This window comes from Ammospiza nelsoni, chromosome 28 (genome assembly GCF_027579445.1).
Source record: "Ammospiza nelsoni isolate bAmmNel1 chromosome 28, bAmmNel1.pri, whole genome shotgun sequence".
NCBI lineage: Eukaryota > Metazoa > Chordata > Aves > Passeriformes > Passerellidae > Ammospiza > Ammospiza nelsoni.
Window position 1 is genome coordinate 1,196,633 of NC_080660.1, and position 24,212 is coordinate 1,220,844.

A 24,212-nucleotide genomic window follows, 5' to 3' on the forward strand; every position below is an offset into this window, starting at 1 on the left:
AAGCAATAGGATAAATGAGGATTTAATGGGGGAAATGGGGAATCAGTGGGGGAAAGGGGGACCCACAGAGGGTGGGAGTGCTGGAGCTACAGGCAGCTCTGAGCTAATGGGAGCCTGAGTGGTTCTCCTGGAGCTGGGGCTCATTGGAGCACCCTGCAGAGTTTGGGGGTCCCAGGGCGGATATTTTGGGGTCAGTTGATGGGTTCCTCCTCCCAGGTGGAGGTGGGGATGGCGCTGTAGGGATCCACCACGAGGCGGGCGCAGCGCACGGTCATGGCCAGCAGGAAGAGCCCCAGCAGCACCACGAAGGCCGTGGCCACGGCTTTGTCCACGTCCATGGCGGGCAGCACCGTGGGGGTCTCCATGCAGGGACCCTCAGGTGTGTCTGTCACAGCTCCAGGGACGCTCAGGTATCTCTGTCACAGCTCCAGGTGTCCCCTCCTGTCTCCAGGGATCCTCACGCACGTGTGCCCCAGTGCTCAACTCCCAATGACATCCCTGAGGGACCAGAACAGGGGTGGATTAATGGGGCTGAGGGGTCAAAAACACCCAAAAAATGGTAAAAGATGGCCTTGAGTCCCCTCTGCTCCTTCCTTACCTCCCTGTGGCCGGCTCTGGGTCTCAGTCCTGGCCCTGCTGGCTCCAGGCCCTCATGAATTCTGCAGGAATGCGCTGGCATCGCTTTTCAGACAGAAGCCAGGGGATCAAATTCCTACCCCACACCCTCTTCTCCCATCAGGAGAAGCCTCTGGGTCCTTTCATGAGTCTTCCTGGTGACTTGGGGTGGTTTGGGAAGCATTTTGGAGGATTTATCCCCAAAATCTAAAGGCTTTGCCAGTGAGAGGATTTCCAGGTAGTTTTTTGCTTATATTGGAATAGACTGGAAAAAACTCTTGGAAAATGCATTGAACTGAGCTGCCCGTTTGGATTTTGCAAGACAGCTTCATGAAAACCCCAGAACACCCAAAATACGCCAAAAATCTCCTTCAAGTTTCTTTATATTCCCCCTCTGAGAGAAATAATGATCACTTTGGGAAGACAGCATAACTTTCACACCCCAAGAGCTGGGCTGTAGGGGTGTTCCAGAGATTTTTCAGTAAAGGATCAGTTGTGGGGTCCTGTTGGTGGCCCCAAATCCCAGTCCTGACAAAAAAAACCCCGTTCCAATTCCAATCCCAGTTCTCACCCAAATCACATGTGCAGTCTGTGATTTTCTCAGTGCTTTAGAGCCGCAATCTCGCCCCAGTTTCAACCCGAAATTTAATTTTAATCTTAATCCTAATTACAATCCCAATGTTACGTGACGTCATCAACACTACCCAATATAGCCACGCCCCCTCGAAAAAGCCCCGCCTCCTTTTCGGTGGGGGCGGGACCTCACCACCTTCGCCCCGCCCCCAGCCGTGCCCTCCGCTTGTCCCGCCCCCAGCTCTCCGTCTGGACCAATAGCAGCGCCACATCTCCCCGTGTCCCTCCCCCCGCCCCCCGGTTTAACCAATAGAAAGCCGGCATGGCTCTGGCCCCGCCCCCGCGCCGGCGGGGCCGTGGGGCTGGCGGAGGTTTTCCTGCGCCGCCATCTTGGATCAGCGGAGCGGAGCGAGGAGGGGGCGGCCCGGGACCCCCGCCATGGCCGCCACCGCCGCCAGCGCGGGTGAGCCCGGCCGCGGCGGCACGAGCGGGGCTGGGGAGCGGGCTGAGAGCCCCGGGGAGGGCATGGGGGGCTGAAGGGGAGCACAGGGGGCTCTGAGAGGACCCAAAGGCTCTCCCGGGCCCTCCAGAGCTGAGGGCGACCCTCAGGGGCGGGGGTTGCCATGAGGGGCTCTGAGGGCGGTGAAGGGGCCCTGGAGGGGCTGACAGGGGCGTGAGGAGGCTCCTGAAGGGCTGAGGGGGAAATGGCACAGTGGGATGGGGCACCCCGGAGGGGTCAGGGCTGTGTTTATCTGGATATGGGGTGTTTGGGGCCGGGGGTCCCCGCAGAGCCGGTGGAATGAGGGACCCTCGATGTGGATTTGGATTTCCATCATCACTCCTTTGGATTTGTTTTCTTGACGGCTCCTGCCCCCTTTTCAGCTGTGTTTCGCTGAGGTTTTTCCGAACTCCCAGCACAAAGTGCTGGCCCGGTTTGAAGGTTTTGCACGAATGTTTGTGGGAGCTGTGCAGCAGGGGAGGGCCTGGAGCGCGGTGTTCCCTCAGCCCCGGTTCCTCACGCTGCTCCCCAGAGCCCTCAGCTCCCTGTGCACAGGAAGCTGCGAGCTGCTGCTCCCTGATTCTCGCCAGAAAAGATCTGATTTTATCAATTTTCTGGCTAAACTCTGAACTGAGTATCCAGATTAACCAGTGTTTGTGAAATCGTGATGGATTTACAGCGTGGTGGCTGAGATCAGAATCTGAGCTTTGTTTGTGTTTTGGGGTTTTTTTTTAGTCTTAGCTTGTTTTTTTGTGGCTTGAGACACACTCAGGTTTATCCAGGAGTGTTCAATGACACTGCTGAAGGATTCTGGGGTTTTATTTTAACGTTTCAGGAAGGTTTTGTGGCTTTTAATGGTGAAAAAACCCACTGGGGCCTCATCCAGTAAGATACTCATGGGTATCCAAGCATTTGTGGAAGTGGAGTCCTCAGGGTTCCGTGGTTTTTTGCACAAGAAAGTTTTAAATTTTGAAAGAAATGAGAAAGAATTTTCAACATCTGTGTTTAATATTTATAATCATGGGCAGAGTAACCAAATTTACACAGAGGGAGGGAAGTACACAAGCAGTAAACATGGAGATTATTGGGAGATTAAATTCTGAAGATTTCTCACAAATAACGTGGGTCTTCTTTTCATTAAAGTGTTAAAAAATTGATTTCAGGGCTCCAATGAATGCTGGATAATGCCCCAAAATACCCAGAATGTCTTCATTTCACCCCTTAGCAATGGAAGAAACATTCTTTTTTTAATTTCTATATTTCTTCTTGGAGAAAGTTCCCATGGGGATGAAAGTGCTGAGCTGGCATTTCATGGGGAACTCAAACAAGCTAAAAACCTCCTGCTTCAAAAAAAAATCAATTTAATGTACCCCAGACACAGAAACTGAGATGCTTTGTAAATAAAAAAACATAAAAGCAGAAATACCAAAGCCTTCTAGTTGTGAGTGAAATGCAGAGTACTTTTAAGGCTGCTTTATCTGAGGAGATCACAAATGAGTGAATTTAAAGCAAAACTTGTGAGATTTGATATCCAAACGTGAGCCTGGCAATTAGCCCCCTCCTGAAGCTTCTGCAGCAAAAAGCACCGGTTTTGTACAATAAAAATGCACATGAAATCTGCAGCATAAATCACAGCTGGAAATATTTGCAGTAATTTTATTTTGGAGCCTTTTTTTCCCTGTTGGGATGCCAGTGGTTGCAGCAGAGCCTTTCCCAGGAGAGTTGGGCTGGGAGCCTGGAGCACTGGTGGGGGTTGGGATTTACATTTGCTCCCTTCTGGCCTTAATTAGCTGCAGCACATGGTGTGGGGAGGCAGGGGTCGGTGCTGGGAAGGGCTGGGACACAGACCCAGCCAGGATTTTGGAAAAACACCTGGGATTTCTGAACTGGGCACCTCCAGGAATGGCGACTGCAAAGCAGCCTTTTCTGGGAGGGAATTTTCCCTCAAACCCATCCTAAAACTGCCCTGGTACAACCTGGGGCTGTTTCCTCTCATTTCGTTGTTCCTGGCTCCATCCTCCTCCCAGGGAGTGGAAACTTCTCCAGGAATTCACCTCCGTGTTTGGAATGGGGACAAGACAGGAATTGGGAAGGAATTTTTTGTGTTTCCTGGAAATCCCAAAGGATGAAAAAGCCAGAGCTCTTCCCTTCTCATTATTTGTGAGAATTCTTCGGAATTTATTCTTCTCATCATGTCCTTGTGTATTTCCCTCCCTCTGCTCTCCCTGCCCTGGTTTTTGGGGGGCTGTGCCCACTCCAGAGCGGTGCCAGCTCCTGGTGCCCAAGCTCAGGGTCTGTCCTGGTATTTCATCTAAACCAGGAGAGGGAAATGTTCCTCATGGGATGCATGTTGGGTTCAGGAATTCACCTCCGTGTTTGGAATGGGGAGAAGACAGGAATTGGGAAGGAATCTTTGTGTGTTTCCTGGAAATCCCAAAGGATGAAAAAGCCAGAGCTCTTCCCTTCCCATTATTTGTGACAATTCTTCGGAATTTATTCTTCTCATCATGTCCTTGTGTGTTTCCCTCCCTCTGCTCTCCCTGCCCTGGTTTTTGGGGGGCTGTGCCCACTCCAGAGCGGTGCCAGCTCCTGGTGCCCAAGCTCAGGGTCTGTCCTGGCCTTCCACCTGCACCAGGAGAGGGAAATGTTCCTCATCTTGGGCTCCTGGGACATCTCAAAGGTTTGAAAATCAATTCTCTGTGTGTCCCTGCGTGGAGCTGGGCCCAGAGAACAGCTCAGTGTCACTTCCTTCCCCTGCCCCGAGCGGAAATTCCTTCCCCTCAGGAAAGGCATTCTCTGTGCTCCAGAAACTTCATTTCTGTTCATTTCATGTTCACATAGGGCTGGGGAAAATGAGGAACCCTCCTGGCCTGCTTTATCCCCACTTAAAACTTCATTTTGTTCGACAAAACCCTTGGATGTCACCTTGGGACGTCCCAGCAGCATCTGAGTGATCCAAAATGGAGCAGAAAAGAGATGGGGAAGGGTTTCCACCTCTGGTTTGTTGTTCTCCAGATGTATTTTAGAACAGCAGAGAGGATCCTGGTGTTTTGTTGCTGCTCTTGGTTGGAATTGTTGTTTTTGGCTCCTTCAGCTGCCAAGCCTCGAGCTGGATGCTTGCTCCATACTGTAGTCACCCCTGGGAAATCCTATGGATCTGCAAGGAAAAAATTCCTCAGCAACATCAGCTGCTTGGAGGGAAACAAAACAGGCAGGCACAGAGGCTGGGAAGGTTATTTTGGTAAAATATGGTGGTAAAATATATTTAATTTTGGCAGAAATAGCAGAAATTTGGGAGTGTGTTTGCTGGGAGGTCCAGGCACACCACTGAGGTGATTGTACAGCTCCACTTTTAGCTGTAAATAAACCAAAATGCAATTCTGGAAGTGAAATTAAATTATTGTTGGGTTGAAATCTGGCTTTGGGCAGTGGAGGAGAATTGGGAGCCCCAATTTAAAGCCCATTCTTTCCCTGATTCATTAAACCTGACCTCAGTTCTTCACTTTGTCCCCCCAGTTGTGGCTGCTCCTGCCCAAGCTGCTCTGGGTGCTGCTCAGGGTGGTTTGGGAAGGCAAATTTGGGGTTTTTGGGGGTGTCTGGGTGGTTTGGGGTCCCCTTCACTCTGATAAAGCAGAAGTGGTTTGGGAGCTGCATCAGGCTCAGTTTGTGGTGGAGATTTTTGGGCTGGAACAACTTTTGGGGCAGTTTCACAGCAGACTTACAAACCCACAACTGTTAAAATAAGCACAGAGCTGACTTGTTTCAGCAAAACAGGGAAAAAATGGTTTCTAATGGATTTAAAAATCAATTTTCTGATGTGGAACAGCCTGTTTGAATATAGGTTGGGTTCTGATGGTGATGCTGGGATGTAGATTCAGCATAAGCCACACTGAGCAAGCTCTGAACTGCAGAATGTTACTGGAAATGTACAGGAAAATACAGGAAAATGGAAATACACAGGAAAATTGAAATATAGGAAATATACAGGAAAATACAGGGAAGTGGAAATACACAGGAAAATGGAAATACAGGAAAATACAGGGAAATGGAAATACAGGAATTATATAGGAAAATACAGGAAATACACAGGAAAATGGAAGTACAGGAAAATGGTGGAAAAATGGAATACAGGAAAATGGAAATACAGGAAATATGCAGGAAAATGGAAATACACAGGAAAATGGAAATATAGGAAATACACAGGAAAATACAGGAAAATGGAAATACAGGAAATATACAGGAAAATGCAGGGAAATGGAAGTACAGGAAATATACAGGAAAATGGAAATACAGGAATTATTTAGGAAAACGGAATACAGGAAATACAGAGGAAAATACAGGAAAATGGAAATACACAGGAAAATGGAAATATAGGAAATATACAGGAAAATACAAGAAAAATTTAATACAGGAAAATGCAGGAAAATACAGGAAAATGGAAATACAGGGAATACACAGGAAAATGGAATACTGGAAATATAGAGGAAAATACAGGAAAATGGAAATACAGGAAATATACAGGAAAATATGGAAAAATGGAATACAGGGAATATAAAGGAAAATGGAAATACAGGAGATATACAGGGAAATACAGGGAAATGGAAATAGAGGAAATATACAGAAAAATACACGAAAATGGAAGTACAGGAAATATACAGGGAAATGGAAATACAGAAAATACACGGGGAAAATACAGGGAAAATGGGATACAGGAAATATACAGGAAAATGGAAATAGAGGGAAATGGAATGCTGCAATCACAGCCTGGCTGGGGGTGGAAGGAACCATGGACATCACCTGGGCCACCTCCCCCTCACCCAGGGTGCCCCAAGCCCTGGGGGCAGAGCACAGGTCTGAACTGGTGGCACTGGTCTGGACTGGTGAGGAGCACAGGTCTGGACTGGTGCCACTGGTCTGTACTGGTGCCACTGGTCTGAACTGGTGGCACTGGTCTGAACTGGTGGCACTGGTCTGGACTGGTGAGGAGCACAGGTCTGTACTGGTGCCACTGGTCTGGACTGGTGAGGAGCACAGGTCTGGACTGGTGCCACTGGTCTGTACTGGTGGCACTGGTCTGTACTGGTGCCACTGGTCTGTACTGGTGGCACTGGTCTGAACTGGTGGCACTGGTCTGAACTGGTGGCACTGGTCTGAACTGGTGGCACTGGTCTGGACTGGTGAGGAGCACAGGTCTGAACTGGTGGCACTGGTCTGTACTGGTGGCACTGGTCTGTACTGGTGAGGAGCACAGGTCAGTAATGGTGCCACTGGTCTGTACTGGTGGCAGAGCACAGGTCTGTACTGGTGCCACTGGTCTGTACTGGTGAGGAGCCACTGGTCAGTACTGGTGCCACTGGTCTGTACTGGTGCCACTGGTCTGTACTGGTGGCAGAGCACAGGTCTGTACTGGTGCCACTGGTCTGTACTGGTGCCACTGGTCTGTACTGGTGCCACTGGTCTGAACTGGTGCCACTGGTCAGTACTGGTGAGCAGCAGCAGGGACCAGTGGACAATGATGGCTTTGGAAGTGTTCTATGAGCACTTGGGTTCATCCTCTGTCTCAGATTGGGCAGTGAACCCTCTGCAGTGAACCCTCTGCAGTGAACCCTCTGTGTCATCAGGAAAACGTGATTTTATTTCAATAAATTGTTTTAGAATGTGGAATGAGAGTTGTTTATGATATATTCTGTTAACATATCCCTACATTACTCTTTGCTCTTTAGGTTTTTGAAAGTCAGGATTCTTTCTAAAACATATTTTATAAAAATCTGGTTTTGTGAGATAATCATAATGTCTCTACCAGGTGATATGTCTCTACCATCTAATATGAAGAGACATTCATGATTCTTGACCAAATGGCTCCTAGTTTTACAAATGTGTATTATTACAAATATGTTATTATTTTATATATTATATACATTATTAGTTATATTGTATATAATATAATAATGTAACATAACAAATAACATATAGTCTATTCTATTATTATAGTATGTTATTTATATTACATACTAATATATATTATACATTATACATGATATTATATTATATACTATTATATTATATACTATTATATACTATCCTATACTATTATATACTATTTTATTATATACTATTATATTATATTACATTACATTATATTATATTATACTATACTGTATTATACTATACTATACTATATTATCTTATACTGTATTATACTATACTGTATTATACTATATTATTTTATTAGTTTTACAAATGTACATTCTAATTATGGGCTATTTAATATTCTATACAAACAGAATATTCTGTACAAACAGCTCTGCTCCTCCTCCCTCCTCCATGGTGCAGCCTCAGCCCCTCCCCTGCTCCCAGCAGGCTCCTCCTCTCCCCAGAAATCCCAAACCACATCTTGGATTTTGGCAGCCTGAGCTCTGCAGCTGAGGAAGCAGATGAAAGGCCGTTGCCCCAAACCCAGCCCCGGCAGATGCTGCCACACAGCTCCTAACTGGGGAGCGTTGCACTGAAGCAGAGGGGTTTGCAAGTAAACCTGGTTGATTTCTCTGGTTTTTCCACTCCTGTTTAGAGATGGCATCCGACGTTTCCTCGCTGGGTGCAGCCGTCGGCTCCGGGAACTCCGGCTCGGGAGCCCAGGCTGGAGCGGCTCAGAGACCCAGCAAGAGACGGCCTGGGTGAGTGAGGGCTGGGGGAAAAGGGCTTTTGGAGGGAGTTTTGTTCTCCAGAAAGAGCTGTGGCTGCTTCTGACAAGTGTCCTGCTTCTTTCAGGTGGGCTCTCTCCATTCCTTTCCCTTTGTGGTCAGCTACCATTTCAATATTTCTGTGCAAACATTTGACTTTATAATATACATCACAATTCTGTCTTGCAGTTATAGGTTAAATCTGCATTTCTCTTTAACTGCTGAATTGTGTGAGCTTGGTTATGCTTGAATTTTCATTTATTCGAACTCTCTGTCCACCTCAATGGGCACTTACATTATACTTGTGAAGTTTGATTTCATTTACAGCAAGAAAATTTTATCAATTATAAATTTATAGATATATAAATTATAAATTTATCATACATAAATGTCTCCCTTCTTTTAGTAGCCTGAAAAATCTGTATCTACAGATATTATTTTGTTACTTTTACCACACTTAAAGAACAGTAAGTATGGTGTCCTTACTCCTCAAAGTGACATACTCAGAGGGGACTAAAAACTTTGCACCTCATAGAAAGAACAAATACACACCAAGGATTGAGAGCAAGGCCTGGGGGAACAGAAAATCTGGATTTCGGAGCCTTATTCCAACCTTTGCAGCTGTGCTGTCCCTGGGAGGGGTGGGGGGAAGCCACAATGTGCTTGTGGGAGGCTTTTTGTTTGCTAAAAATGCCTTTGCAAATTCAAATTCAAAGGAGTTGAGTGCTTGTTCCCAGATTTCTGGCACGAGAAATTGCCTCGTAATTTTGGAGCAAACTGAAATCTGTCTCTGCACCCCTCCCAGTCACTGAAACTCTTTTTTCCAGCCCCATTTGCTGCTGTTCCCACTCCCCTGCAGCTCTTCCCGTGCTGCATCCACAGTTTTCCATCCCAAAAGGTGAAAACTCTTCTGTCCTTCCACATGAACTGGTCAGAAGTGGGGTTTTGTCCCTAAACACTGCACAAACTGAACTTCAACTCCAGGAAGTTTTTACCCTCCACTTTTTTTGTTTTGTTTTAATTTTAAATGCACCAAATCCATGCTTTTAAACTGGGAATGTTCCATCTGTAGGTCCCTGATTCTCCTTGGAGGCTTTTGGAACAGAAAGTTGGGATTCAGTGGATGCTCCAAATGGGCTTCCCTCCTTTGGAACTGTTTTTCCTTGCTCTATTCCTGATAGACACCTGAAAGAAGCCCCTTTCCAAACTTTGTTGGTTGTTTCACGTTAGGAACACTAAATTGCATTGGGATTGCTTAATTTTTCCTTTCAGGACTCATCCATGGGGACAGACAGAAAAGTAATTTAAAGGAGAAACCACTTGGTTAGCAGTTATCTCTTTTTCTGTTTTTCAGGCTCGATTTTGATGATGATGGAGAAGGGAACAGTAAATTCCTCAGGTGAGGGAGAACATGGCATCCAGAATTTTCTGTCCTGTAGCTGTGTCTGTGTGTTTTCTGTGGAGCAGGATCTCTCTGCTCCTGTGGCTTTTCCTCTCTGGAAGCAGTGGGAATTGCTCCAGTTCCTCAATATTCAGCAATATTCCTCCGTCTCTGTGGCTTTTGACATTAATTAATCCTCATCTGCTGTAAGGATGCTTCAGTTCCAGAGACATCCTTATCCCTGAGGACTTGGCAAGGCTGTGAGGATCTCCTCATGGTCCATATGGAGCACAGAAGAGTTGGAATATCTTGTGTCATTTATTTGTAGCCTCACTGTGTGGTTTAGGATTTAATAACTCCACTGATACTGGAGTTAACTGCAATAAAAACTCCAAATAACTCCAATTCCAGAATTCCCTGCATTCCTGTGCTTTAAGGATGGTTTCAGGATGATGAATGTGGGATTTTCCAAGAGAAACCCTTGGATGGAGATCCTAATTTGGGCTGCCTTTATCTTCCAAGTGCAATTTGGGGTGATCAGTGAATTATCCTGCACTGCCCACAATAAATTGACCATTTTTAACCCCAGGGATTTTTTGTAGCAGATTTTAAACCTTGTTTTCTCTGTTTTTTGGGGGAAAGAAGGAAATGCAAACACTTTAACCTCTCCCCCTTCTCCTAGATGTGATGATGACCCGATGCCAAACGATAAAGAGAGATTTGCCAGGTAAGAATTTGATGATTTAAAAGCTTTTTGTGCCAAAAAACCTTAATATGAGAGGGATCCTGCAGCTCCCTTCTCACAACCATCTTTTTTTGAAGGTATCCACAATAATCCTTGATGGTTTTTGGAGCAGTTCATTGAGTGTGATAATGACATTCCTCTTTTTCACCATTCCTTTCAGCTCTGCCCTTGGACTCTCATGCTTTTCTCCTGCTCAAGAAACTTGCAGAGATTTCAAGTTTCCTGCTTAGTACAAGTTTTCCTTGAACAGGGTTTCCTGGCACAAACTGGGATTTGTGTGTTTTGGAGGGAATTACACAGAAACTCTACAAATTGGGGATTTTCTGGAGATTGTAGGGAATACTTTGACCAGTTTTTGGTGTCTGACTGTATTTCTGAGTGTTGGGACTGAGCCCATAGGATTTTTACAGCTATTTTAAGCTCCATTCCCTTCTCTGGACATGTTCCAGCCCATGAATGTCCCATTTCCCAGGAGGGACCCAAAAATGCCCTCAGGATTTGGGGCAGTCCTGCTGTTACCTCCCAAAGGGTTACAGGGAATTCCAAGCTGGGATTCTCCAGCTTTTTAAATGGTTTGAGTCCTTCTGAAGTCAAGCAAATAAAAAATCTGTTAGAAATATCAGAATCCTTCTAATATTAGAAATAAGCAAATCAGAACTAGGTCACAGCCTCAGAAAATGTTTTGAAACTCCAACACATCAGGCACCAATTGAATGAAGAATGTTGCAAACTAATGACTGTTTTATTTTATGGAATTGCTCCTCTGCAAAACAGACCTGTCCCTAGGCTGGGTTTCCTAGTCCATCTTTCCATTTTTTTTTCCATTTCTTTCAACTTTTTTCCATTTTTAGCTTAGCTGGCTAATTTTATTTTTAGGTCTGATGATGAGCAGAGTTCAGCGGATAAGGAGAGACTTGCCAGGTAGGAGAATGGAGATTTCAAGCATGGACAAGCAGAGTTTTTCCTTTCCTTAATGTTTCTCTAGGCATCCCTTCTCTCTTTTTTTTTTTTTTTTTTTATTTTTTTCCCTCCTTCCCTCATCTGCTGCAGAGGATTTAACAAACTCCTGGAAATGGCTGTGGAATTGGGATTAGGAGGGGAAAGGCATTGAGGAAAGGCACACCTCATCCTTGGAAGAACCTTTTTAGGGAATACATGAAAGGATTTCTTTACCAAAGGCCACAGGGTAGGGCTCCTGCTTTCACCTCTAGCTTTGCTAACGTGTGCTAAATTCAGTTGCTCTTGTCCTGGGTCCCAGGTTGTCCATCTGGGAAGATTTTGTGTGCTGGAAATGCTGTTGGGATTCTCAGAACAGGCAGGAAAAGCTGTGTTAGCTCAGGTGTTTTCCTTCCAGGAAATGTGGCGTCACTGCAAACAGGATTTACTATTTCCCTGAGTTTCTATTAGTAATTTTCTATTCGTTTCTATTAGTAATTAATGAGTTTCTATTGGTAATTAATGAGAGGCTGTGCCTGAAACCACCAGAACAGTCACCAGGAATGAGCCCTGAGGACACCTGTGCCCTTCATTTTCCACCTTACAGACTTAACCCAGTTTTGGGCAGTTTTGTCTTTAAATCAAAACCTGACCCCCCCAGTGCTGACTGCACTGAGTTGTGCTGAAATGTTTGAGGACATCAGGAAGGCACAGAGGTGTCCCCAGCATGGACAATCCCAGTTCTCCCATCCTTTCCTTGTGGCAGAGTGAAATGGAAATGTCTGGTGATTCCCCAGTAGCTTTTGTTGTTGAGGGACCTTTGTTTTTCACACCTGAGCTTGTGAGTTTAGAGGCTGATTCAAAGGTGAGGTCACTGAATGTCTGCACACACCTCATAGTGATAAATGCTCCATTTTTGTATTTATCCTGTTTATTCACCTGCCTTTCCTTGCTCCTTCCAACACTTCCATCACATTTCACTTCCCACCATGTGCTTCCTTGCACACGATCCATCCTTCTGTAGAGGAAACCTGGCTTTTAAGCTCTGTTTTGGAAAATCCACCTTAGGATCCAAGTTAAATGATACATCTTGGATAAAAAAAAAACAAGTTCTGGTCTGTGGGACTGATGGGAGCCAAAGGGGTGCCAAGAGCCTCTTTAGGTGGCAGCAGTGGTCTCAGTGCCACCACCCAGGTGTTGCCTGCTCCTGGTCTGCCTAGCTTGGGGTTGGCCTTGATGATCTGTGCAGAAATGAGGTGTAACCTGCTTGGGAGCTGTGGTGGTGAGAGGGCTCTTGGTGTCACCGAGAGGTGGCTTCAAAAACACTGCAAGGTCAGACCCAGCTCATTCAGGTCACTCAGAATCCTGGTGTGGCTGGGGCTGGAAGGAGCCTCAGAGCTCCTTCCCACACCTCCCACCTGCCCAGCTTGCCCAGAAGAGCAGGTGCCCAAATTTTAGCTGCAGACCTGGTGGGTCTGATGGTGCAGGTGATCTCATCCACCCTCACATGGACAGTATTGAGGTTACCCTGCTTTGGGAGCGACTCCTTTGCTTCCTGCAGCATTGTGTGGTGGATAGGGGAGGTCAGCCCAGGTCCTCACTGTCCTGAGGTTGCAGGGAGCTGCTGTGACTTCGAGGAAGGTCCAGGTGTAGCCTCTCCTCCTTGCCCTGTCTCCACATTCCCTGTGCACGCCCAGCATGCGAGGCTTGATCCTAATCCCGACGGCGTCTGTGTGTGTGCGTCACACAAACCTCCCACCCCTGCCAGCTTCACCTTTCTCCTTTTCTCCTCCTGGGCCTCTGGCAGGGAGAACCACAGCGAGATCGAGCGCAGGAGGAGGAACAAGATGACAGCCTACATCACGGAGCTGTCCGACATGGTGCCCACGTGCAGCGCCCTGGCCCGCAAGCCGGACAAGCTGACCATCCTGCGCATGGCCGTGTCCCACATGAAATCCCTGCGTGGCACCGGCAACACCTCCACTGACGGCACCTACAAACCCTCCTTCCTCACCGACCAGGTCTCTGCCCGCACAAAAAGTCCCTTTTCCTCTTTTTATTGAGTCCCCTTAAGGTCCTCGAAGGTCCTTCTGATCTTGGCCTGATGCTGCTTTGTGGGAATTGCAGCCCAAACCCAGGGTGTGTTTTGGCTGTGGAGTTGAGAGGTGTCAACCTCTATCACTGACCACATCTCTGCCCATATAAAAAAATCCCTTTTCTTCTTTTTATTAAGTGGCCTTAAGGTCCTGGAAGGTCACAGTGAGGTGTCCCTGAAAACTTCTAATTTGTGGGAATTGCAGCAATCAGAGGGGAAAAAGCCAAAACCCAGGATGGTTTTGGCTGTGGAGTTGAGAGGTGTCAGTCTCTATCACCGACCAAGTCTCTGCCCATCTAAAAAAATCCCTTTTCCTGTTTTTATTAAGCCCCCTTAAGATCCTGGAAGGTCATAGTGAGGTGTCCCTGAAGCCTTCTGATCTTGGAGTCCCTCTTTTTATTAAGTGGCCTTAAGGTCCTGGAAGGTCACAGTAAGGTGTCCCTGAAGGCTTCTGGTCTTGGCCTGATGCTGCTTTGTGGGAATTGCAGCAATCAGAGGGGAAAATTAAATTATGAGTGGGGGGAGAAAGTCCAAACATAGGGTGTGTTGTTATAGGATATGAAATAACACAAGGCGTACACGCACCTTTCTTGAGGTAAAAAGAGTGTTTTTAATTTCTGATTCTAACATTTATAGATTTTTAAAAGTGACAGTGGATTGTCCAATGACACTGGACAAACTTAACAGTTTATCAAATTTCTCTTCTTCTATAAAAGAATGCGAAACAATCGGTTACTTACATAAAATGTGCGAGAATGTTCGTTATAAGAACATAAACATTAGAAGGCTTAGAAAAATTAAAAAAAACCAGGTGGCAGGAATGAGTTGGGAGATGTCTGTGTGTCTGCAGGAGCTCAAACACCTGATCCTGGAGGCAGCTGATGGCTTCCTGTTCATCGTGTCGTGCGAGACGGGGCGCGTGGTGTACGTGTCGGACTCGGTGACGCCGGTGCTGAACCAGCCTCAGTCCGAGTGGTTCGGCAGCACCCTGTACGAGCAGGTGCACCCCGACGACGTGGGCAAGCTCAGGGAGCAGCTCTCCACCTCTGAGAACGCCCTCACAGGTACAGCAAGCAGGGCTGGCACGTGAGGGGCTGGCAGGTTGGGACAGCCTGCAGAGGACTTGGATTAAATCCTTCCCTTTGTAGAGGGAACCAAGCCCTGGTGCCTTTCTACCAAGGATGCTGCAGCCCCCCCCGAGAGTGCATCTAAAGGTACCACCAGTGACACTCGTGTCCTGCCAGTTCCCACTACATCACCTGGCACCACACCTGGCTTGCTGGAAGGACTCCCAGTGCAGCAGCATCTCCTTTTTTTTTTTTCCTTTTTTTAGGTCGTATCCTCGATTTGAAGACAGGGACTGTGAAGAAGGAAGGGCAGCAGTCCATGAGGATGTGCATGGGCTCCAGGAGATCTTTCATCTGCAGGATGAGGTAGGAAGGAATTCCCTGGGAAAATCTCTGAGCCTAAAGCCAGACTTGCTCCCTAAACCTGGCCCTTCCATGCTTTTATTTCAGCTTTTTTGGGCTCATTTTGATGTAGACGTGACAGAACATGGCTGAGCTTTCCCTACAGTCAAGTTCTCAAAATGTTTGTTTGCCCTCTTGTTGTAGAAGATCCAATTAGTTTCAGCCCTCCTTGAGTTCTGCAGAATGAGGGGTTTGTGGGATGGAAATTCTTCTTGTTCGAGATGTCCAGATTATTTCCATGTTGATGAAGAAAGATCAAATCCTTTCTAACCCTGGTGCAGGTGTGGCAACAGCTCTGTGGATCCGGTTGCTGTCAATCGTCTGAGCTTCATGAGGAATCGCTGCAGGTAAATGACACACAAATAACATATAAATATATACAACACATAAATAACACAGCTGAACACCTTGCCTCACCTTCCCCCCCTGCAGCACAACCTCTTTCTCTCTCCCAAGGAATGGTTTAGGTGCAGCCAAGGATGGAGAACCCCACTACGTCGTTGTGCACTGCACAGGCTACATCAAAGCCTGGCCCCCAGCAGGTAACAATCCACCTTGTGTTCAGGTGGGCTGGGTTTAGGAACACATGGTCTAAAGTTGCCATTCCAGGAGCTGAATGTGCCAGGAAGTGCTTTGCAAACACATCTATGACTTTTATTTTAAGATTGACTTAATTTTTCAGGTGAAGCAGCAGAGGATGAAAATAATATTGAACTGTCTGATGTGCAGCTTTTGCTGAAATTCAGAGATTTTCATTCCTTCTGGTGAAAAAAGGGAGGGGTGGACACCTTAATTTGCAAAATCCCTTCATGGGGAAGAGTACTGAGTTACAGACCAGGGCAGAGAGATGTCTTGAATCCATTCCTCTGAATTTTTTCCTGTACTAACCTTGCTGGAATTTTTGGCCCTTCTCTCCCAGGTGTTTCCCTGCCTGATGATGACCCTGACGCTGGCCAGGGCAGCAAGTTCTGCCTGGTGGCCATTGGCAGGCTCCAGGTGAGTGCCCTGTTCCCCTTTTCCAACATTGCCTTGTCCTGGTAGTCCCCAGATTTAAACTGTTCTGTCTGAAAACATTCCCTGATGGCCACAAATCCCAGTGCAGGGCTGGCAGCTCAGGGCCAGCGAGGGTTGGTGACTGTCCCTGTGTCCCTGGCAGGTGACCAGCTCCCCCAACTGCACAGACATGAACAATGTCTGCCAGCCCACAGAGTTCATCTCCCGACACAACACCGAGGGAATTTTCACCTTCATCGACCACCGGTGCGTGGCCACCGTGGGATACCAGCCCCAGGTGAGGACCTTCAGGAGCTTTTTAATAAAAAAGTGCTCTTTAAATTTACTTTTCCGTCTACATCATGGCTCTGCTTGTCCAACAGAGCTGGTAAACCATGCCCAGGGCTTAACCCAGACATGTGTTTCTTCTCCACTGGTTGCTTTTCCATGTGTTTTTCCAAGTCCTTTGATCATGGCAAGGCTGGGTGTCTCTGGATTATGTCAAATGTCAATTAAAGCCATTTTTGCCTCAAATTGAGTTAAAGATCAAACATGAATCAACAGCTGTTGTGCTTTTCTTTTAAAAAACAGCACACCAGCCTCTTGTGCTTGGGTTGTGTAAGAGGGATTTGGGGGGAAGGAGCAGGAACTACCTGTCCAAAGACAGATTAATTATGGAATCTGCCTGCCAGATGAACTGACTCAATCTCTCCCAATTCCTTGAAAAATAGGAACTCTTGGGGAAAGACATTGTGGATTTCTGCCATCCAGAAGACCAACAGCTTTTACGGGACAGTTTTCAGCAGGTAAAAGCATCACAGCTGCCCTTTGCATGCAGGGTGGAATTCAGATTGGAGCTCATTCCGAGACTGGAATGCCTTGGTGCTTGCAAAACAACAAAATTGACTGGAAAACCAAGAAGAAAAACAAACCTTAGATAATTCTCCTGTGCAAACAGTTGCAGATTTAGTCATATCATTGAATGCAAAAATGAAACAGAACCATCTGATGTCTTAACTCCTAAATCCAGTCTTAACTCCAGCTCTGGCTGCTGGTCCAGTTGGCTTTTAGGGCCAGGGATGTGGCTCCCAAGTGCCTGCTTGACTTGGCTGAAACCCTGGTTCATCTCTAGGGCCCAGAACCCGCAGTGGAGGTGGTTTTCTTGCCCTGTTGTCGTTACTGTTATTTCTGAGGGCCTTGGACTGGTGGCAGGGCAGGTAAGGCTGCCCCTGTGGTTTCATGACTCCAAAAACCAGCTGCTCATATCCATTGCTCCAAACCGTTGGAATGGGAAGCTACAGCATGTGTTTCATTTCTTGGAGGCTTTTCCATACATCTCACCAGTGCAGAAGAGATAAGAGAAGTGAAGCCAAAAAACAAGGGGATTTTAGATTCCCCTTCTGGAACCTTTAGGAATCAAGCTGTCCCAAGGGAATAGTGCCATGTAGTTTGGGAAGGCTGAGATGTGGTGGTCCAGGTTTGAGGCAAAGGGCCATCACAGGGGTCTGGGGGGGGAACTGGTGCTCAGGTTACTCTTCCCCACCTTTGATCAGGTGCTACTGGTGTCATTCCATTTTGTTTTTAGGTGGTGAAGTTAAAAGGGCAGGTGCTGTCGGTCATGTTCCGCTTCCGATCCAAGAGCCGCGAGTGGCTGTGGATGAGAACGAGCTCGTTCACCTTCCAGAACCCCTACTCGGATGAGATCGAGTACATCATCTGCACCAACACCAACGTCAAGTGAGTGCTGCAGAGGGGCTCTCAGTCCACAGCAACCCAGAGCTGGGCAGCCTCAGCCTCTCCCCATCAATTTGCACAACCCTGGAGAAGTTCCTAAGTCCCTCCGGCTCCCATTCTCTGCTGGGATGTGCCAGGCACTGGAAGGCTACAAAGTGCAGGAATTGTCTTGTTGTGTGGCTTAGCAAGCTGCCAAAATGTGGCTCCAGCAGTGCCTGAAATGAGTGAAATCTGCCTTAGAATGCTCTTGGATTCCTGTCACAGCCTTCCCATCTTTGGGAATGGTCAGAGTTGTTCTCTCTTTCCATGAGGGAGCTCCAAGAGCTCCACACCCATTGCAAGGACCAAGAAGTTGTGCCTGTGTGTGATCTGGAGCTGCAGGCTTGGCAGCTCCAGCAGACAAACAGAAGGCTGGATTGCCTGGGGAAGGGAAATCCGGGATTTTTTTGCCATGAGGCAAAGTAGCACTGCATCCCTGCAGAGCTGAAATCTGCTGCAAGCCTGATTTCCTGCCCCATGTCAGAGCTCTCTCTTTGAACTTCTTCATTCCACACACAGCCATTCCCACATCCAGAGCCCAAAACTCCCTGTGGAAGTCCAGAGCAGAGCAGCAGTGTCTGTGTGGTTGTGTTTGAGGTGTGCAGGGGCTGAGTGTGGAGGAGGGAGCCTCCTATTCCATGGCACCACCTTTCAAGGAAACCAGGTGGAAACTCACTCAAAAACCCTTTCACTCAAGTGGGGTTTTTCATCTTATCCCAGCCAGCCACACCCTGCTACACACAGGACCCAGCTTTGCTACCAGTTGGGACTTTTTAAATCTCTTTTTTCTGTGTTTGATTTGCAGGAACTCAAGCCAGGAGTCCCGGCCTGCCCTGGCAAACTCCATGCCAAGGCCTCAGCTGGGGCAGAGCGTCAGCCTTCCGCTGGACATGGGCACAGCCCCACTGCCCTCAAGGTCAGGAGGAGCTCAGCTCCTTTTTCCATTTCCTCCTTCTCCTCACACACCCTTCATTCCCAAATTCCCCTCTCTGCAGCCAGGAACTCCAGGCTGACAAATCCCTGGTGTAACCACCCAGAGCTGTTCCCTTGGGAATTATCTTGTGTTCCCCAGTCACAGACACTTTCTATTTCAGGCAGCAGCAGCCACCTCAGGCAGAGCTGGAAGTGGGCCCAGGAAGGGAGAGCTTGGCTGGCTATGAGCACTCACAGGTGAGTCCAGAGGGATTTGGGCACTCCCTGTTCATTGTCCTGCTCTGTTTAAGTCACACTTTTGCTAGGGGTTTAAAGGTGGTGACACCAGGTTGAGGTGAGGTTTTAGGGTAAGGTGTCTGTTGGGTGTTGCTCAATTCCAATATTTATCACGTGGAATCATGAAGCATGGAATAATTTGGGTTGGAAGGAGCTGTAAAACCCATCCACTTCCACCTCCTGCCATGGGCAGGGACACCTTCCACCAGCCCACTTTGCTCCAAGCCCTGTCCAGCCTGACCTTGGACACTTCCAGGGATGTGACTGTGCATCCTAAATGGCCCTGCTATCCCAAAAAACACATCAGAATCCCAGGAGTGGCTGGGCCCTGTGCTCACCTCCTCTGTGCTGAGGTGTGAGCAGCCCCACCAGGTGTGAGCAGCCCCATGTCCCTCCCCAGGTACCTGTCCAGCCCGTGAGTGCTGCCGGCCCCGAGCACAGCAAGCCCCTGGAGAAGGCTGAGAGCCTGTTCAGCCAGGAGAGGGACCCACGCTTCGGGGAGATCTTCCCTGGCATCAGCACAGGTGGGTCAGCAGCTCAGCTCAGCTCCTCCTGCCTGCCCTGGTCACATTTTTCCTGCTTGTCCCCTCTGGAGCAGTTCTCCCTGCTCCCAGTCTACAGTGGATGCTCTGACTCCAGAGAAAATCCATGAGAGTTCAGTAGAAAATGGAAAAGAAATCGAATTAAACAGGATTTAACAAAATTGTCAGGAGGAGGAACCGAGGAGTGTTCCTTCACACAGACACATGTCTTCCAACTGCTTCTCTCCCCGTTCCTGAGATGTCCCAGCCCAAAAATGACTCGTGCTCTCTCCACAGATGAGAGCAAAGCCAGCACCATGCCAACCAACCCTCCCCTCTTTGCCCAGGGCAACACCTTCACTGCTGCACGGCCTGCTGAGAACTTCAGGTGAGCCTTCACCTGCCCAGCTCCTGCCCATTCCCTGTTTCCTCTGCTGTGCCCACAACCCTCTCAGTTGTTTCCCAGTGTGGAATCATGAGTCATTTAGGTTGGAAAGGCCCTCTGGGATCATCAAGCTGTTAACCCTGTGTTTGCCACTAACCTCTGTCCCCGGTGCCACGTCCACACATCCTTGGGACACTCAGGGGTGACCACTGGGCAGTTTCCCATCAATTACTGAGCTCATTTCCCTTCACCAATGACTTGAGCAGAAAGGTTTGGTGCCTTTTCCTCCTGTGAGTGCCTCAGCCACGTGTTGTGTTGCAGGAGCAGCAGCATGGTGCCTCCAGTGAACATCATCCAGCAGCAGCAGCCCTCGCCCTCCGGCCGGATCCTGTCCCAGATTTCCCGGCACTCCAGCCCAGCTCAGGTCAGCGGCACCACCTGGGCTCCAGGGACACGGCCGGTGTTCACAGCCCAGGTAGCACAGCCCAGACCCTCAGCTGCAGGCTCCCTGCTGCCTTCCAGCCCCTTCTCTCCACGGGCAACCACCCTGCTTCCACTCTCTGGCACTGCTTCCTCCTGCGGGGCTAATCCAGCAACTCCTCCCTGAGCTGAGGGTCGGGGTGAAGCCGTGCCTCCTCTTCCTCTGCTGTGTTTTTCCTCTCTTACAGCAAGTGGCATCTCAGACAGTGAAGACCCGACCTCCTTCCTTTGGCATGGGGACATTCCAGGGCACGCCGTCGTCCTTCAGCTCCATGGCAGCGCCGGGATCGACGGCGTCTCCCACCACGGCGCCGTACCCAGCCCTGGCCAGCCGTGGCACAGGCTTCAGTGAGTGGGGCTTGGGGGGCAAAACACCCCTGGGAGCATCCAGCTGTGGTGGGATGTGCTCTCCATCATTTTTTGGTGGATTTTGGGAGTGTCTGAATGTGGGGAGCAGAGTTGAAGCTGATGTTGATCACCTTCAATCATCCTTCAACCATAGAGTTAGACTTGGGGTCCTTGTGGATCCCTCCCAGCTTGGGATAATTGGGGTCATCTCAGCATTTTAAGGCTGACTGTGAGGCAAAAACCCCTCTGGGAGTCTCTTTGTTCTATCCCATAGCAAACACCTGAATTCCTGTGGCAGGAATTCCTGCCCTGTCACCGCCAGCAGCAGCAGCACCACACAGAGCCCTGCCCTTCCCAGTCCCATCAGGGCACTGGAGCAGCCCCGTTCCCAGAGCAGGGATGATTCACTGCCTGTGTTCTCTGTCCAGCAGCCACAGAGGCAGCCCAGAGCCCGGCCCCGTTCCAGCCCCGCGCCGCCGACGCCGTGGGAATGTGGCCACAGTGGCAGGGACAGCACCACGGCCCAGCATCCGGGGAGCAGCACGTGCAGCAGCCCCAGCCCAGCCAGCCCGAGGTCTTCCCAGTAAGATGGGGCTTTTTAACCTCCCAGTCTGGTGGGATCCACTGGTCTTGAAGCAGCCAGAGCTTGTTCCTCTGGTTCAGATCAGCTGGGGAGGTCCCAAACTCCTGGATAACCTGATGGAGCTGGAAGTGGAGAGGGCAGGACTGTCTTTGTATCTGATCTTTTGCAGGATCAGTGTGAAATTCTAGTTGGATTAACCCTTCTAATTCTAATTAATTTAAAAGAAAAAACTACAGTCCAATGAAAATTTAAAAATTCCTGTGAATTCATAATCTTCTCACCCCAGCTTTCCCAGCAGTTGGTGATTATAGCTTCAATTTGCTTCTCTCCTTAAATTTCTCTTGGACACAGACCCTGTGTTCCCTTGGGAAAGGAACCAGTTTAGTCCACAGTATCCATTCCAGCAAACCCATGATTAAATTACCCAGATGATCATGGAGCCATGGAATTGTTGAGGTTGGAAAAGCCTCTGGGGATGGAGTCCAGCCTTCCCCCCTAATTTCCAACCTAAACCTCCCTTGATATTCCAGTCTGGATCCTAAACCCTCTCCTTGTATCCTCACAGGACATGCTGACCATGTTGGGGGACCAAGGCCCCAACTACAACAACGAAGAATTCCCAGAGTTGAACATATTCCCTTCTTTTTCTGAATAAAACAAGCCTTAGGGGAGACAACTCAAAGCTCTCTACAATATCCACATGTAAAGGAAAAACAGCAGAGTCTTTTTCTCAAGGAACTGTGTGAACACTTCCCACCTTCTGGAAGCAGAGCTCTGAGGAGGGATGGCCTTGGAGGACGAGTGGTTTGGGCACCTCCTCCATGTGGGATTGTTCTGGAAGCTTCAGGACCTGATTGCCGCGAGGCTGAAGGCCCCAGAGCTGCTCCCAAGTGGATTTTTTTTGGGAGGGATTCCTGTCTGGATCACAGACAGCCCTTCCAGACTTTTTAAGGTGGCTTTTGACTGTTTTTATTTCATTCTCTGCCGTGACTTTTTTCTATAAAACACAAAACTGTTGGAATTTTTCAATACTGGAAGGAACTCTTCCAAGTGTTATCCCTGTAAACACAATCCTGGAGGATGCTTGAGTAAGAATCCATGTTCCAAGCCAGTGTTTTCCTCCTTTTTGGAGGAATTTTGGCTGCTTTTGGAGGGTTGTTACAGCGTCTCCAGTCCAGGGTGCTCCACGTGGAGATTCCTGTGTTTTTTCTGGAATCTTCTCTCTCCTGTGAACTGTGCAATGAAATCAGTGTGACCCATGACCCCCCCCTCGTTACCCTGGGATAATTAACAAGCCATAAAAATATTACCCATGTAGCTTTCTTCTGGATGAATCCATTTTCCAGCTGATGGTTTCTGTGCTGCCACAAATTGATGTTCCAACAGGTTTATTTTGGGATAAAACCTGCTCCAAGGAATTTTATCCCATGTAGGTGAGTTCCTTGTCCTCATTTTGGAACTGGATGGAGGAGAATCCCTGGATTTTCCAGGGAACTGCTGAGGAACTGTGTAATTTCACTACATTTGCTCACTCACCTCCTTAAAGAAGAATTCCTGCCATGGGATGATCCTGTTGCCAAATGACAAAGAGTAAGAGGAGAGCTGGAAAAGTAGGGAACAGAATGAAATTTTTTATATATATAAATATATCTATATGTATAAATTTTTAATTTTTAAACATTGACTTGGAATCTTCTGGCTTTTTCCATGGGAAAAAAAAGAAACCTACAACTTGTGGCCAACCCTGCTCTCCTCAGGGGCTGGAAGAACCATTTGATTCCCTCTTGCTTCAATTCCAACAGGAAAATGAATTTCAGAGTTGGACTTGGAAGGAAATTTGGCACAACAGCAGCTGGGGAAGGATCCCAAGTGTTCCTGGTTTTGTTTTGAATGGAATGTGGGTGTTCCCCCCTTTTCCCTGCATGTTGTGGGGGGCTCTGGGACCCCCAGGCTGGTTGTGAGTGTTCTCTCTGCTGCTTGAGGGCAAAAATGGGGAAACCCCCCCTTTTTCCAAGAGCTGATTCCAGAGCTGTCATTCCTGACTAAAATCTGAAACCTTTGTGTCACCAACCCAGAGAGATTCCTCTTGTAAGTGGAGCAGGAACCTTTATTTTTCCCTCTTCTTTTCCCTCTGGAAAATTAAGACTTGAAGGTTTTGTTTTAATTGGGTTTCTTGTTTCTTTTTTTTTAAATTTTATTTTAAATTTATGGATAAATGGGAACATCCCATTTGAAGACATCCTGGGAGTTTGTTCCCTGCAATAACCTCTCCAGCATCCATCACATCCTGAGCCCTTCAGGTCTTAAAGGGGGAGGAAAATTCCCATTTCCCTGAGCCCTTCCAGGTCCTGTGGCTGAATCCTCCCCCAAATTTTCCAGTTCCTGGCAGCTGGAGCAGCCAAAGCTGTTGGGAAGGAGGATGGGGAGAGGCTGAGAGGGTTCCCAGGGGTTTGGGGGGACAGGGGACAGGTTGGGCCCTTTTCCCCCTCTTTGGGAACTCCACTGTTTGTCCTGGGGTGGAATTTTATCCCCCATGTCCTGGGGGAGCAGGAGCTGAACCCCCTCAGGTGTGTCCCATCCCCAGGTGGATTTTGGGCAGCAGAGATTTTCCAACAGAGAGGGTTTTTTTTTCCCTTTTTCCAACCTTTGTCTCATTTCTGCCTCTTTCGTGGAGGAATGTCCCTAAGTCCCCATCCCCTCCCTGTTTTGGCCCCCAAACTCCTGTTCCCTCCTTGTTTTCTCCCCTATTTTCCCCCCCTAAGCCTCCTCCTCTCTTTTTGCCCCCCAAAAACCCCTCGTACTCCCCTGTTTGTCCCCATTTGTCCCTGTTTGTCCCCAGTTCCCGGTCACTCGGTGCCACGTCAGGGCCTCGTGCTCCAGGGGATGATTGTGCCCTGGAGCCCCGGGGTGACTCAGCCCCCTCTGTG

General features: G+C 48.2%; 2 protein-coding genes across 6 annotated transcripts; one reads left to right on the forward strand and one right to left on the reverse strand.

The window, feature by feature from the left end:
- Window positions 1–191: 191 nt before the first annotated feature.
- Window positions 192–365, reverse strand: CTXND2 (cortexin domain containing 2). Its single transcript, XM_059490402.1, has one exon. It carries the CDS (start codon window positions 363–365, stop codon window positions 192–194), a length of 174 nt encoding a protein of 57 aa, XP_059346385.1.
- Window positions 366–1,564: 1,199 nt separating this feature from the next.
- Window positions 1,565–23,449, forward strand: ARNT (aryl hydrocarbon receptor nuclear translocator). Of its 5 annotated transcripts, XM_059490278.1 has the most exons (23): window positions 1,565–1,651; window positions 8,256–8,361; window positions 9,722–9,766; window positions 10,431–10,475; window positions 11,370–11,414; window positions 13,237–13,450; window positions 14,375–14,588; window positions 14,673–14,738; window positions 14,858–14,957; window positions 15,275–15,340; window positions 15,450–15,535; window positions 15,913–15,989; window positions 16,150–16,284; window positions 16,718–16,792; window positions 17,572–17,723; window positions 18,565–18,675; window positions 18,854–18,929; window positions 19,369–19,492; window positions 19,787–19,877; window positions 20,196–20,349; window positions 20,543–20,702; window positions 21,134–21,285; window positions 21,851–23,449. In XM_059490278.1, the coding sequence occupies exons 1-23, from the start codon at window positions 1,627–1,629 to the stop codon at window positions 21,938–21,940; spliced, it is 2,409 nt and encodes an 802-aa protein (XP_059346261.1). In that variant the 5' UTR covers window positions 1,565–1,626; the 3' UTR covers window positions 21,941–23,449. The 5 variants fall into 5 exon arrangements, with proteins under 5 accessions (XP_059346261.1, XP_059346262.1, XP_059346263.1 ...); XM_059490279.1 differs by lacking the exon at window positions 14,673–14,738 and having other exon boundaries at window positions 21,131–21,285; XM_059490280.1 differs by lacking the exon at window positions 14,673–14,738.
- The last annotated feature ends 763 nt before the right edge of the window (window positions 23,450–24,212 follow it).